At 36.5% G+C, this 14,807-nt stretch overlaps 1 protein-coding gene across 1 annotated transcript in view; it reads left to right on the top strand.

The window, feature by feature from the left end:
* The window catches only part of F8 (coagulation factor VIII), a 269,846-nt gene that overhangs the window by 108,243 nt on the left and 146,796 nt on the right, over positions 1-14,807 (top strand). The window contains exons 9-13 of the mRNA XM_053698910.1: positions 1-18; positions 875-962; positions 1,280-1,491; positions 3,992-4,142; positions 8,011-8,217. The exon at positions 1-18 is cut by the window's left edge and continues 112 nt beyond it. Coding sequence (XP_053554885.1) covers positions 1-18; positions 875-962; positions 1,280-1,491; positions 3,992-4,142; positions 8,011-8,217 — 676 coding nt within the window. The remainder of the gene's footprint in view (positions 19-874; positions 963-1,279; positions 1,492-3,991; positions 4,143-8,010; positions 8,218-14,807) is intronic.

The raw sequence follows: 14,807 nt of genomic DNA, 5'->3' as shown, positions 1-14,807 counted from the left end.
GTGGGAGATCAGATCAAGGTGATATGTTTTCCACTCTACACCATATGCCTGAGCTTTGTAAAGAATGCCCGCCTACCCTGTGCTAGAATCCTGATGTATTTCACTCTCAGTATTGTGTTAATAACCATACATTTATTGTGCAATAACTTACCAATATCTTCTATTATTAATTTTGTTCTCTATGTACTAGTGAAATTTAGAACATAGGCCCCAATTATGTGCTAGAGATTTGCAGAAAATCACTTCCTACTGTAGCTTTCCTTAGAAACGTGTATCATTGTCTATAATGAACTGCTGACATGCAGAACATACCTTACCTTCTGTTCTTGAGATCTGAAGTCTATCTGCCTTAATTATTTGTGAAATATTTGCAAAACATCTGTACTAGAAAATCATCTCATGTCTTGCATTGCTTCTTATTGTGCTTAAACCAACCACTTAGTATCACTCAGATTGCCACTGATTGCTATGACCCTGTCAAAAAGGAGTATCTGACTCCAAGCACAAATATATACAGTATATAAATTGTTGATTCTACTAATTAATTCTAACCACATTCTCCCCCCATGGCAATAAACATGCTAAAAGAGACCAACTAATACACCCAACCAAGCTATGAGTACTACCCTCACCAGCTTTATCTTTACCACAGCATTTATCCTAACCACAAATTTCCCCACCACAATATACCCTTACCAACCTAGCCTTTAATTGCAAGAAATCCAAGATGAACCAACCTCAATATCCTTCCCCTCCCACAGTACACATTTCCCTTCTTCCTTCCACATCATATGCCAGGGACCTACAGTGGATTCTGAAGAAAATTGCACCATACCTTGTTTCTCTTTCTAATTATCTTTCTATTTTATGTTAGATTGTTTTCAAGAACCTGGCTCATCACCCTTATAACATGTACCCCGAGGGTATAGGCAGTGTAAGCTCTGAACTTCCTCATTTGACAGGTAAAACTCAGCTAGTTGTTATTGAGAGGTTTAGTACAGTTGACATAGATTAGTGTTAGTGGATATACTAATGATCTATTAGCCAGAATAATCATGATGATATCTATATTATTATGTATGGTACCTGTTGGCGTATAAGTTGTGTTGTAGAATGTTTTTGGAATATACTATAGTCTGTGTAAAATTTCAGAAGTTATTTGGGGATGATATTTTTAGGTAAATGACTGGTGCAAATGACTAGATCACAGTGTTGATTTGGGCAACCTGTTGTTTTATTTGGCAGTTATGTTTATATAAACTGTTATTATCCTAACCAGGGGAACAGCTCAAAGATCATCCAGTTTACCCCAAGGAATCAGTTACCTATATCTGGCATGTGACCCAACATGATGCACCCACCTCCAGTGACAGGCGTTGCCTCACTAGATTTTACTCAAGTTCACTTGACCCAAAAAGAGATCTTGCATCCGGGCTTATTGGACCTCTCCTCATCTGCAAAAAGCAGACATTAGACCAACGTGGAAATCAGGTAAATAAGGGCTAATTATATACTTTTCATCAACATACCTTCCAGCAGGTGTTGAACCCATCTGATAATAATATAAAATTCCATAGACGCAGACTCAGTATGATTTTCCTATAGATAAGGAAAGACAATGTGAGATAAACACATTATTCAGCTGGTGAATACCAGATAAAGCTCTAGATTCCAGTTTTCACTATTGTCTTTTAAAACAGGTTTCATGGTCAGATTATTATTTTTTAATGTTCAGAGCCATTAAAGTCACTACATTTAACAGAATTTGCTGCACTTTCCAGATGTGTTTGTGAATTGTTTTACATTCTATCCCCTGATATAAGACTTTAAAAGCCTGTTAAGCTTCACTAGAAAAAAAAATATTTTCAATATTATTAGGCAGCTTTAGATTGCTCATTGGACATTCAAAACCATTGAGAAATGTTTACCAAATGCTTAGTTCATATTTAAAAGGTAAAGTCTACTCCAGAATTTGTATTGTTTAAAAAGATAGATAGAAAGAATCCCTTTATTACCCATTCCCTAGTTTTGCATAAGCAACACAGTTATATTAATATACTTTTTACCTCTGTGATTACCTTGTATCTAAGCCTCTGCAGAATTCCCCCTTATTTAATCTCACCTTTTGCAGTCCTCACCTCCTGTTTCTCAACCTCCTACCCATCTAGATTGTAAGTTCCCACGGGAATATGGCCCTCAATTTCCCCTGCATTTGTTTGTTAAATTTTGTCCGGTGTCTTATATTGTATTGTATCACCGGTGTACTTCTATCTTTGTTCCCATGGACAGCGCTGCAGAATCTGTTGGTGCTTTATAAATAAAGAATAATAATAATAATAATTTCAGTTCTTTTGACAGACATGCATTTTATCCAATCAGGTCTGACTCCTGGGTAACTTCATGGGAGTGAGCACAATGTTATCTATATGGCACACATGAACTAGCGCTGTCTAGCATTAAAAAAACTGTAAAAATGCACTGAGATAAGAGGCGGCCTTCTAGGGCTTAGAAATTAGCATATGAGCCTACCTAGTTTTAGCTTTCGACAAAGAATAGCAAGAGAACAAACAAATTTGATGATAAAAGTACATTGGAAAGTTGTTTATGACATGCCCTATCTGAATCATGAAAGTTTAATTTTGACTACACTGTCCCTTTAAATAGAAGGGCTTTTCCAAAATGCAGAAAAAGGGTTGATAAGTGTAGACCTTAAGGAAAATGTTGTTAAGACAATATACAGATGGTTTTTAACACCCACAAGAACAGCTCATATGAACAAACAAGGAAGCACCTTATGTTACAGAGGATGCGGTGAAATAGGTACATATAGGCACATGTGGTGGGACTGCAAGGAAGTAGCGGGGATATGGAAGCAACTCTCTTCTTTCCTTAGTCGACTCTTAAATGAAGATATAGATCTTACAATCCAACATGCTCTCCTACATATTCATATGGGTAGACTCAACAAACATATCAATACATTTATAAGAATACTGTGCACAATTACGAGGATCTGCATAGCCAGACACTGGAAGATAGGTAGCCCAACCTGGACAGAAATTTACAATAAAATCCAATATACATACAACAGAGAGGTAGTCCAAATGGTATGGTACTATTGGATAACTAAATCAGAATAGGAGACATAAGACTAGTATGAGGAACAGGCTTAGATGGCTTAAATAGAGATAAATCTTTTATTAACTTTCTACACATACAACATAGCTTAAAGTATGATGTGTCGTCACCCCCCCCCCCTGTCCCCCCCCCTACCCCCACCCCACCCCTTGTTAATTGTTATACCTTACCCTTTCATTGATGTGAGGTAACTTCAACTGAAATCAAACAGTAACTTGGAAAATGGATAGAATTCCATTGTACGTTTTAACTTAGTGCATCAAAAGACTTTATGAGAAATAATCAAAAGCAAGCACTTTTTATTAATAATCGTTGTTTGATATGCAAGAAGATTTATAGATAATACATCATCATAGTTTACGGACTGCGGAGTGATGGTTCGAGCATGCCTCTGTTATGTTAACCAAATTATCAAGTGTATGTAATTAAGGTTTTGTAAGCCTGATCCCCGTAGATCCTGAAAATAGTGATGAATACGGTGGAAGGTATGTCTATCAATGTTTATGTTATTTTTTCCAATTCTTTTTGCAAAATAATAAAAAAATATTCAAACATAAATAGAAGGGCTTACTTCCTGGAAGAACAAAAAAAAATTACTACCTATTTTGTACAGTTATTGTCCTTATATTTTGGAATAGAAAATACAGAATATCTTATACTAAAATAAATGTACATATATAAAACCTGAGTAGACAGCAACAACAGTATAATTAGAAGTTGGTGCAAGGTATATGGGGAAAAAACATGATTTTGTCCCGATAATGAGTCTTATCCAGTGTGAGAACATAATATGTATCTGTAAATATAAACAGCCCAAGGCTGATAACTTTTGTAATGTGTTTTTCACCTGTAGGTTGTCACAAATAAAGAACGCCTCCTTGTGTTCTCTCTGTTTGACGAAAGCATCAGCTGGTATATTGAGAGAAACCTACAAAAGATTTATGGAAACATATCTGAAAACCATATCTTCAACAGAAATGCTGAAAAACTCAAGCCAATGCACAGTATGTACTCTATACTAGACAGTACTTAAACATTTACCAAACAAAAACTTCATGTAAATGGTGTAAACTGGGCTGAAAATCCGCACTAGTCCAGCTGGCTAATAAGAAATTTAGTATGTTCCCAACCTTACATCATTGGTTGATGTCATTACTTGTGTGTGCTAATAACTTTATATTTCCCTATAATGATATTTGATACAAAACAATCTGCTATAAATAATACCCCAAAATTCTTCTGTGTACTCACACACATTTAAGATAAAAGGGAGGGAACTTCAAAATGTTTTCACTTTACCGTTTACGCTTTGAAAGAAGGTCCCCTAAGGATGTTTTCTAATTGCTTAATGAGAAATTCATCATAGACTGCATTATTTTTGTCACAAATGTATCAGTGAAAACATTTAAATAGGAATAATTTTGAAGTATAAATAAATAGAAAAAAGGAAAACAAAATGTATAAGGTCAGATCATAAGTGGCTCGCTAATTGTTTCCCCACTTACGTGCAAACTTTGCTATAAGTAAGCTTTAAACACGGGCGGGTTAGCGTGCATATTACACATTAAAAGTAAAAAGTTTGTGCGCACGCAACTATGTTAACTTCTCCCCATAGATTTCAATGGAGTGTGCTGTTTAAAAACAAAACACTTATTGCTCTTGCGCTAACCCAAAACTCATTAAACCAACAACGCTATACGTGAAGGTAGTTATGAATATTTTACATTATAATGTTCTTCACATAAAAATATTCTGTATATATGATGATTTTTTTGGCAAAAATAGATATCTTTACCTACATGAATATACAGGAATAGATATATATACAGATATACATCGAAATATATATGTAAAAATACAAAGAACATTTTCTACTATCAAGCTCCATCCGGAGCTTGATAAATGGGCCCCTAGGTCTTCAGTTGCGCTAATCTGGTGAGCACAAATTATATTCGTGCTCAAGCACACCCATTTCAACCTGTAATAGGCCCGCTAGTTAGCGAGGTTGCAATATTGCTTTTCGTGACCGTACTTACATTAGCGCAACTCTTGTAATCTACCCCTATGTAGTTATTATTTCATGTTCTAAGTATGGTATATAGATCATAACCTGAATGGGACGTCTTCTGCAGTGTAACACTGAAATTATGAAATTAACATTAGTGCATCACTTGTTATCTAGCTCACAGTGTGTGTTTGTGTGTATGTGTATGTGTATGAGTGTATATGTGTGAGTGAGTATGTGTGTGTTTATGTGTGTGAGTGTGTATGTGTGTGTTTATGTGTGTGAGTGAGTATGTGTGTGTTTATGTGTGTGAGTGTGTATGTGTGTGTTTATGTGTGTGAGTGTATATGTGTGAGTGAGTATGTGTGTGTTTATGTGTGTGAGTGTGTATGTGTGTGTTTATGTGTGTGAGTGAGTATGTGTGTGTTTATGTGTGTGAGTGTGTATGTGTGTGTTTATGTGTGTGAGTGTATATGTGTGAGTGTGTATGTGTGTGTGTTTATGTGTGTGAGTGTGTATGTGTGTGTTTATGTGTGGGAGTGTATATGTGTGAGTGTGTATGTGTGTGTGTTTATGTGTGTGAGTGTGTATGTGTGTGTTTATGTGTGTGAGTGTGTATGTGTGTGTTTATGTGTGTGAGTGTATATGTGTGAGTGTGTATGTGTGTGTTTATGTGTGTGAGTGCGTATGTGTGAGTGAGTATGTGTGTGTTTATGTGTGTGAGTGTGTATGTGTGTGTTTATGTGTGTGAGTGTATATGTGTGAGTGAGTATGTGTGTGTTTATGTGTGTGAGTGTGTATGTGTGTGTTTATGTGTGTGAGTGTATATGTGTGAGTGAGTATGTGTGTGTTTATGTGTGTGAGTGTACACACACACAATATATATTATACATAGCTGTTATACACCCTATTAATTATTGTAGCACCCCCAAAACGCAAAGGTGTCAGCTCTCCCTTTAATTTGCAAGGTAGCGTCTTTTTTTGTCCACTGCTCTATGCAGAGCAAGGAGAGAAGGTACAGGAGGAAAAAGAGTTGGGGAGGGATGAAAGAATAGGTGAAGGTAAGAATAGGTAACAGAAGATAACATGACCCACAAATATACCTGCACTGCTGATATTTAGCTTTGTGGCCGCTTTTTGTACCCCCACATTTTGTGGTCTAGAACCTTCCCCTGTCCTGCTGCACCATTTGTGGTTTTCATATACCCCAGATCAGATGCATGCCCCTGAATCCACTGTAACAGCTACATTACCAGATGAGACATTGGGTCACATTTATAGCCCTACAACCTCCTTATATCTGCAACAGAAATCAGATCAGATGAATGGGCCTTGCGCCCCCCTTTATATCAGATATATGCCTAAATTAGATCAAACACATGGATTCATAAGCTCCCAAAATGCAACCTTTATGCCTAAGCTAGAACATGTGTTATATATATATCTCATATTAGATTATGCCACTGCAACAGCCCCTCAGCCAGACCTGCAAACCTTTACCCTTTGGCAGCACAGCTTCTAAGATTGTCTGTGATGGGGTAAGGACATTATGATATTACACGTGCACTGCCATGCAATGTAAGCCTCAAATAAGAGTTACGGAGGTGTGGGCTAAGTCTACGTGCTGAGGCTAGCATATTGACCCCTGATTGACAGACGGGAGCAGCAATTAGACTATACTAGCCTGATTTTTTTGCCTGTAGTTTCTAGGGTTGCCAGATGTCCACCACAAAAATACTGGACAATTTCTAGGTGATGATAGGTGGGGTCACAAAGTTTACGCTTGAGCAGAAGCACTAAATACTGCTCCTATTGTAATCTAGACCTGTAAGTGCAGCACAGCATACAAGCACTTGAAAGAAAGATTCTTACCGAAAAATAATTTGTTCAGAAGCTTAATTTTATCAAAGCAATGCCCAGCAGGGATATTTGTACAAAGGCTACTTCCTAGAAGATTTTGTTTTGCTAAAAAATGCATTCATGTTTCAAAACGATTGACTCATATTGTTTTCTTGTTTTTTTTTTTTAATTAATTATTAAAATATTGCCTTACAATGCCAACAAAAAGACTCCTAGCTCATTTTGTTTATAAAACATACAACAATCACTATTTCAAGATCAGACGCATCTTGAAAGGGTTATTGTGAGCAAAATGTTCGATTATAAAGTAAACAAATAGCATCTATAGTATTCATTTTTTTTTTTTTTTTGAAGATTTTTTGTGGCCATGGAATTTCTTTAGTAATTCTCACTGCAATCTATGGTCCCCTCTCAATCAATGGTAAAACATACAAATTAGGGAGTTGACATACAAAATTGAAATAATTACACACATACACATAATATGGGCTAGATAACAAGTGGGGCGCTAATTTCAGTGTTACACTGCAGACGACGTCCCATTCAGGTTATGATTTATATACCATACGTAGAACATTAAATAATATATAATATCGTTGGACTTTCATTATTTACTTTTCCTACTTTCCCTGTGAATTACAATATACCACTGCCGTAAACAGGCTGATTTTGTATTTTGCAAACTTAAAGTGACACTGTACACATTTTTAGAAGAGGGAGCTTAAATATGTATTTCACTTTTTTAATTGATGTAGGTGCGCTGTATAAATGTAATATTCAGGTAAGGTTGCAGAACAAAAAAATGTAGGAATATATTAGGCTGAGGAATTCCATAATGAACATACGGCATATTGTAGTGTGAGATTGTTATAACCGGTGGCTATATAGATGTTTGAAGGTGTAACATTTGCTAGTGAATGAGATGTAGTGTAAACATGAATATATAATGTGTAGATTAGAGACAACATGAATACTCTCCTTTTTACACATATTCTGGTCTCTTTTAGCTGTGAACGGTCTCATGGACTCTCTTCACCTCAGCCTGTGTCTGAATGAGGTCAACTTATGGCATCTTCTGAGTCTTGGACTGGACACAGAACTTTTGTCCATTTACTTTGGGGGTAACACATTCAGAACAGACTCAGGCTACCAAGACACATTAACCCTCTTCCCACAAAGTGGAGAGACCATAGAGATGGTTATAGAGATCGCAGGTAAGAAATATTATCCAAGGACCCTTGTGAAGTAACAAAGTGTAGTATGAATGGATGTGAATATGAAAGAAAAAATAATATGCCATGATTGTGCAATTAAAGGGACTTTCAAGTAGAATTTGAAATGCACAAATAGCCTTACACCCTCCCCCATCTATGGAACCACTAGCCTTGATTCTAGGAAGATAAAAAAAATGGTAACCTGCACTATACCCTAATCAAACATTAACAAAAACAATAGGTGCCCTTTCCTAACCCGTAAACATATATAGACATATATTAAAAAAAATGTAACAGAGCAAAAAGAATGCTAAAGATTATAACTGTCTGAAACACATTCAAGAAGAAATCAATAATACAGAGCAAATTAAACATTAAATCAATTTATAAAAACAATTAATATGTGTAATCAATAATAAAAAGAGTGCATGAAAGAAGCCTCCTATCACTTAAAATAAGAAGACCCAGAGAAAACAAAGTGTGGTGATCCAGAAACACCCAATCTCTTATGTTCCCTTATCTTCTGTATGTGAAAACCTAAAAAAAAAAAAAAAAAGAAAAGAAATCCTGTAACTTCTAAAAATATACACTCACAATATATGTTTGCCGATATATTACATCACATAGAGCAAGTTTTCTACAGGCTAACCTGGAACCTACCTAAGCACTCTGTTTTTTTACAGACGTTACCCACCACTTGGGTGTGAAATTAAAACTTCCTTTTATCATACTTAAAGGGACAGTAAAGTCATAATTATACATTCATGACAGAGCATACAATTATAAACAACTTTTCAATGTACTTCTATTATTAATTTTGCTTCCTTCTATTGTTATTCTTTACTGAAAGGTTTATCTAGGTAAGCTCAGGAGCAGCAAAGAACCTTGGTTCTAGCTGCTGATTGGTGGCTGCATATATATATATATATATATATATATATATATATATATATATATATATAGACTCCAGATAAGTGCACTCTCACTAGCCAACCCAAACTCAGACCAGGGTGCTTAACAAATTATTCAATCAGTCCAAAGATAAGCACTCACTGGATTTAAACACAACAAATCAGTTTATTCGGTGGTGACGTTTCGGGGCATTCACCCCTTCCTCAGACAACCCAAACTGTGATACAAACAGTGTTAAATAATGTAACAAACCCCTCCCCCATCACATATCAGCCAATCATAATACATCAAATTAAATTCAATCAATCAGAGATGTATATATATAAACATAGATCCAACTGTATAATACCAGTAAAAAATATATACTATTAGTAAACCACATGTGTGTAGTGTCAATAATTATTGTGTAATAAGTGTATAACAGTGACATATTATTGAGTATATATGGAGCGTGATCAGGATAAGCCTATGTCTTAATATGCCCTCTGTAGCACACGATGCTGACCTCATAACAGGCATAAGATTATTTTGATATAAAGGGGAGATACTACTTACTATTAAACAGTGAAGCTTGGAAAATCTACAAGCCGATATTCCCATCCGCCATTACCTATCACGCTAACCACAGCGTGGTCTAAGGAGGCGTGCTCACATCCGGGGTAACAGTGAGTCACTGCACTGCGCGTAGTATCCAAAGACACTGTTTATACGTTGCCATGGCAACACATCGTGACGCGGCTATATAAACCAAAGCGAGGCCATAATGTGTAAGCTCCCAGCATGTCACCATGGCAACCATACAAATATTCACACTGACTGATACACCCTGATCACTTAAGCATAAAGACTATGATTACAGTGTAGCGCTATTACCAACTCAGCATTTACGGTACTATCCATGTAGACAAATTACTGACCATATAACTCGGCCAATATAATGAATATTTAAAATACATCTGTGTGGTCTATATTAAGGCACGTAATGCATCTCAAGAGTAATTCAATATAAATCCAGTGAGGATCTGGATATGGAGAAATACTATATATTAATAACTGCCTGTCATTATTGGCTAGCAAGATTATATGTTGACCTAAGATGTCAATTCTGCTAGACATATCCCCGTGTATTAAAACTATCTACTTACAAGGGCTCTCAATACTAATAATATAGCATTGTATTGACACTACACACATGTGGTTTACTAATAGTATATATTTTTTACTGGTATTATACAGTTGGATCTATGTTTATATATATACATCTCTGATTGATTGAATTTAATTTGATGTATTATGATTGGCTGATATGTGATGGGGGAGGGGTTTGTTACATTATTTAACACTGTTTGTATCACAGTTTGGGTTGTCTGAGGAAGGGGTGAATGCCCCGAAACGTCACCACCGAATAAACTGATTTGTTGTGTTTAAATCCAGTGAGTGCTTATCTTTGGACTGATTGAATAATTTGTTAAGCACCCTGGTCTGAGTTTGGGTTGGCTAGTGAGAGTGCACTTATCTGGAGTCTGTGTTATACTGTGTAGCAGGATAGTACCGTAAATGCTGAGTTGGTAATAGCGCTACACTGTAATCATAGTCTTTATGCTTAAGTGATCAGGGTGTATCAGTCAGTGGGAATATTTGTATGGTTGCCATGGTGACATGCTGGGAGCTTACACATTATGGCCTCGCTTTGGTTTATATAGCCGCGTCACGATGTGTTGCCATGGCAACGTATAAACAGTGTCTTTGGATACTACGCGCAGTGCAGTGACTCACTGTTACCCCGGATGTGGTTTACTAATAGTATATATTTTTTACTGGTATTATACAGTTGGATCTATGTTTATATATATACATCTCTGATTGATTGAATTTAATTTGATGTATTATGATTGGCTGATATGTGATGGGGGAGGGGTTTTGTTTACATTATTTAACACTGTTTGTATCACAGTTTTGGGTTGTCCTGAGGAAGGGGTGAATGCCCCGAAACGTCACCACCGAATAAACTGATTTGTTGTGTTTAAATCCAGTGAGTGCTTATCTTTGGACTGATTGAAAAATTTGTTAAGCACCCTGGTCTGAGTTTGGGTTGGCTAGTGAGAGTGCACTTATCTGGAGTCTGTGTTATACTGTGTAGCAGGATAGTACCGTAAATGCTGAGTTGGTAATAGCGCTACACTGTAATCATAGTCTTTATGCTTAAGTGATCAGGGTGTATCAGTCAGTGGGAATATTTGTATGGTTGCCATGGTGACATGCTGGGAGCTTACACATTATGGCCTCGCTTTGGTTTATATAGCCGCGTCACGATGTGTTGCCATGGCAACGTATAAACAGTGTCTTTGGATACTACGCGCAGTGCAGTGACTCACTGTTTCCCCGGATGTGAGCACGCCTCCTTAGACCACGCTGTGGTTAGCGTGATAGGTAATGGCGGATGGGAATATCGGCTTGTAGATTTTCCAAGCTTCACTGTTTAATAGTAAGTAGTATCTCCCCTTTATATCAAAATAATCTTATGCCTGTTATGAGGTCAGCATCGTGTGCTACAGAGGGCATATTAAGACATAGGCTTATCCTGATCACGCTCCATATAAACTCAATAATATGTCACTGTTATACACTTATTACACAATAATTATTGACACTACACACATGTGGTTTACTAATAGTATATATTTTTTACTGGTATTATACAGTTGGATCTATGTTTATATATATACATCTCTGATTGATTGAATTTAATTTGATGTATTATGATTGGCTGATATGTGATGGGGGAGGGGTTTGTTACATTATTTAACACTGTTTGTATCACAGTTTGGGTTGTCTGAGGAAGGGGTGAATGCCCCGAAACGTCACCACCGAATAAACTGATTTGTTGTGTTCAAATCCAGTGAGTGCTTATCTTTGGACTGATTGAATAATTTGTTAAGCACCCTGGTCTGAGTTTGGGTTGGCTAGTGAGAGTGCACTTATCTGGAGTCTGTGTTATACTGTGTAGCAGGATAGTACCGTAAATGCTGAGTTGGTAATAGCGCTACACTGTAATCATAGTCTTTATGCTTAAGTGATCAGGGTGTATCAGTCAGTGTGAATATTTGTATGGTTGCCATGGTGACATGCTGGGAGCTTACACATTATGGCCTCACTTTGGTTTATATAGCCGCGTCACGATGTGTTGCCATGGCAACATATAAACAGTGTCTTTGGATACTACGCGCAGTGCAGTGACTCACTGTTACCCCGGATGTGAGCACGCCTCCTTAGACCACGCTGTGGTTAGCGTGATAGGTAATGGCGGATGGGAATATCGGCTTGTAGATTTTCCAAGCTTCACTGTTTAATAGTAAGTAGTATCTCCCCTTTATATCAAAATAATCTTATGCCTGTTATGAGGTCAGCATCGTGTGCTACAGAGGGCATATTAAGACATAGGCTTATCCTGATCACACTCCATATAAACTCAATAATATGTCACTGTTATACACTTATTACACAATAATTATTGACACTACACACATGTGGTTTACTAATAGTATATATTTTTTACTGGTATTATACAGTTGGATCTATGTTTATATATATACATCTCTGATTGATTGAATTTAATTTGATGTATTATGATTGGCTGATATGTGATGGGGGAGGGGTTTGTTACATTATTTAACACTGTTTGTATCACAGTTTGGGTTGTCTGAGGAAGGGGTGAATGCCCCGAAACGTCACCACCGAATAAACTGATTTGTTGTGTTTAAATCCAGTGAGTGCTTATCTTTGGACTGATTGAATAATTTGTTAAGCACCCTGGTCTGAGTTTGGGTTGGCTAGTGAGAGTGCACTTATCTGGAGTCTGTGTTATACTGTGTAGCAGGATAGTACCGTAAATGCTGAGTTGGTAATAGCGCTACACTGTAATCATAGTCTTTATGCTTAAGTGATCAGGGTGTATCAGTCAGTGTGAATATTTGTATGGTTGCCATGGTGACATGCTGGGAGCTTACACATTATGGCCTCGCTTTGGTTTATATAGCCGCGTCACGATGTGTTGCCATGGCAACGTATAAACAGTGTCTTTGGATACTACGCGCAGTGCAGTGACTCACTGTTACCCCGGATGTGAGCACGCCTCCTTAGACCACGCTGTGGTTAGCGTGATAGGTAATGGCGGATGGGAATATCGGCTTGTAGATTTTCCAAGCTTCACTGTTTAATAGTAAGTAGTATCTCCCCTTTATATCAAAATAATCTTATGCCTGTTATGAGGTCAGCATCGTGTGCTACAGAGGGCATATTAAGACATAGGCTTATCCTGATCACGCTCCATATAAACTCAATAATATTTCACTGTTATACACTTATTACACAATAATTATTGACACTACACACATGTGGTTTACTAATAGTATATATTTTTTACTGGTATTATACAGTTGGATCTATGTTTATATATATACATCTCTGAATGATTGAATTTAATTTGATGTATTATGATTGGCTGATATGTGATGGGGGAGGGGTTTGTTACATTATTTAACACTGTTTGTATCACAGCTTGGGTTGTCTGAGGAAGGGGTGAATGCCCCGAAACGTCACCACCGAATAAACTGATTTGTTGTGTTTAAATCCAGTGAGTGCTTATCTTTGGACTGATTATATATATATATATATATATATATATATATATATATATATATATATATATATATATATATATATATATACATTTTCATTGGCTCACAATTGTATTCATCTAGAAACCAATAGTGCATTGCTGCTCCTTCAACAAATGATACCAAGAAAATTAAACAAATTTGATAGAAGAAAACTGGAAAGATGTTTAAAATTGTATGTTCTACCTAAATGTTGGGTTTCATGTCCCTTTAATATATTCATTAAATATAAGTTAGCAGAAGTCCAAGATTACTGAAAACTAATAGTTAACAAGAAACTGACTAACATATCTATGGCCCTGGCCTGTAAAAAGCTGACTAGAAACTATTACCTTAACATCTTTATATACAAAAAAATATATTTTACCTAAAAAAAATTCAGCTCACCAGAATAAGTGTTCTGTGAGTGTGAAATGTTATCCTTCAGCTACCAACAGCTACATGTTAAGCAAAAAAGAAACATCAACAACCAACCAGCTTTATCAGTGCTTTGATCACATGAGTTTTCACTGAATTCCAGCAAGATTTCATAGTGAACTTCCTTAAAAGAACATAAAACACCATTTTTCTTTTCTTTCTTGATTCAGATAGAGCATGTGATTTTAAACAACGTTCTAATTTACTTCTTTTACCTAATTTGTTTTATTCTCTTGATATCCTTTGTTAAAAGGGATACCTAGGTAGACTCGGGAGCTGCTGATTGGTAGCTTCACATATATTCATCATGTTGTTGGCTCAAACAATGCATTCTGCTAGCTCCCAGTAGTGCATTTCTGCTTATTCAACAATAAATAACAAGAGAATGAAGCAAATTAGATAATATAAATAAATTGTAAAGTTGCTTAAAATTGCATCCTCTGGTGCCTATTTATCATTGCGTCAATCTTGACGCATTCGCTGGAGTCAATACGCTCGCCAGACATCGCTGCCGCAAATCTACATACGACGCCCTTATTTATTAAAAAGTCTGTAAAAAACACACGCGTCATGTACGGAGCGATG

Source organism: Bombina bombina, chromosome 1, assembly GCF_027579735.1.
Source record: "Bombina bombina isolate aBomBom1 chromosome 1, aBomBom1.pri, whole genome shotgun sequence".
Taxonomy (NCBI): Eukaryota; Metazoa; Chordata; class Amphibia; order Anura; family Bombinatoridae; genus Bombina; species Bombina bombina.
The sequence above is the reverse complement of the archived record's forward strand: the minus strand, read 5'-3'. Positions and strand labels throughout refer to the sequence as shown.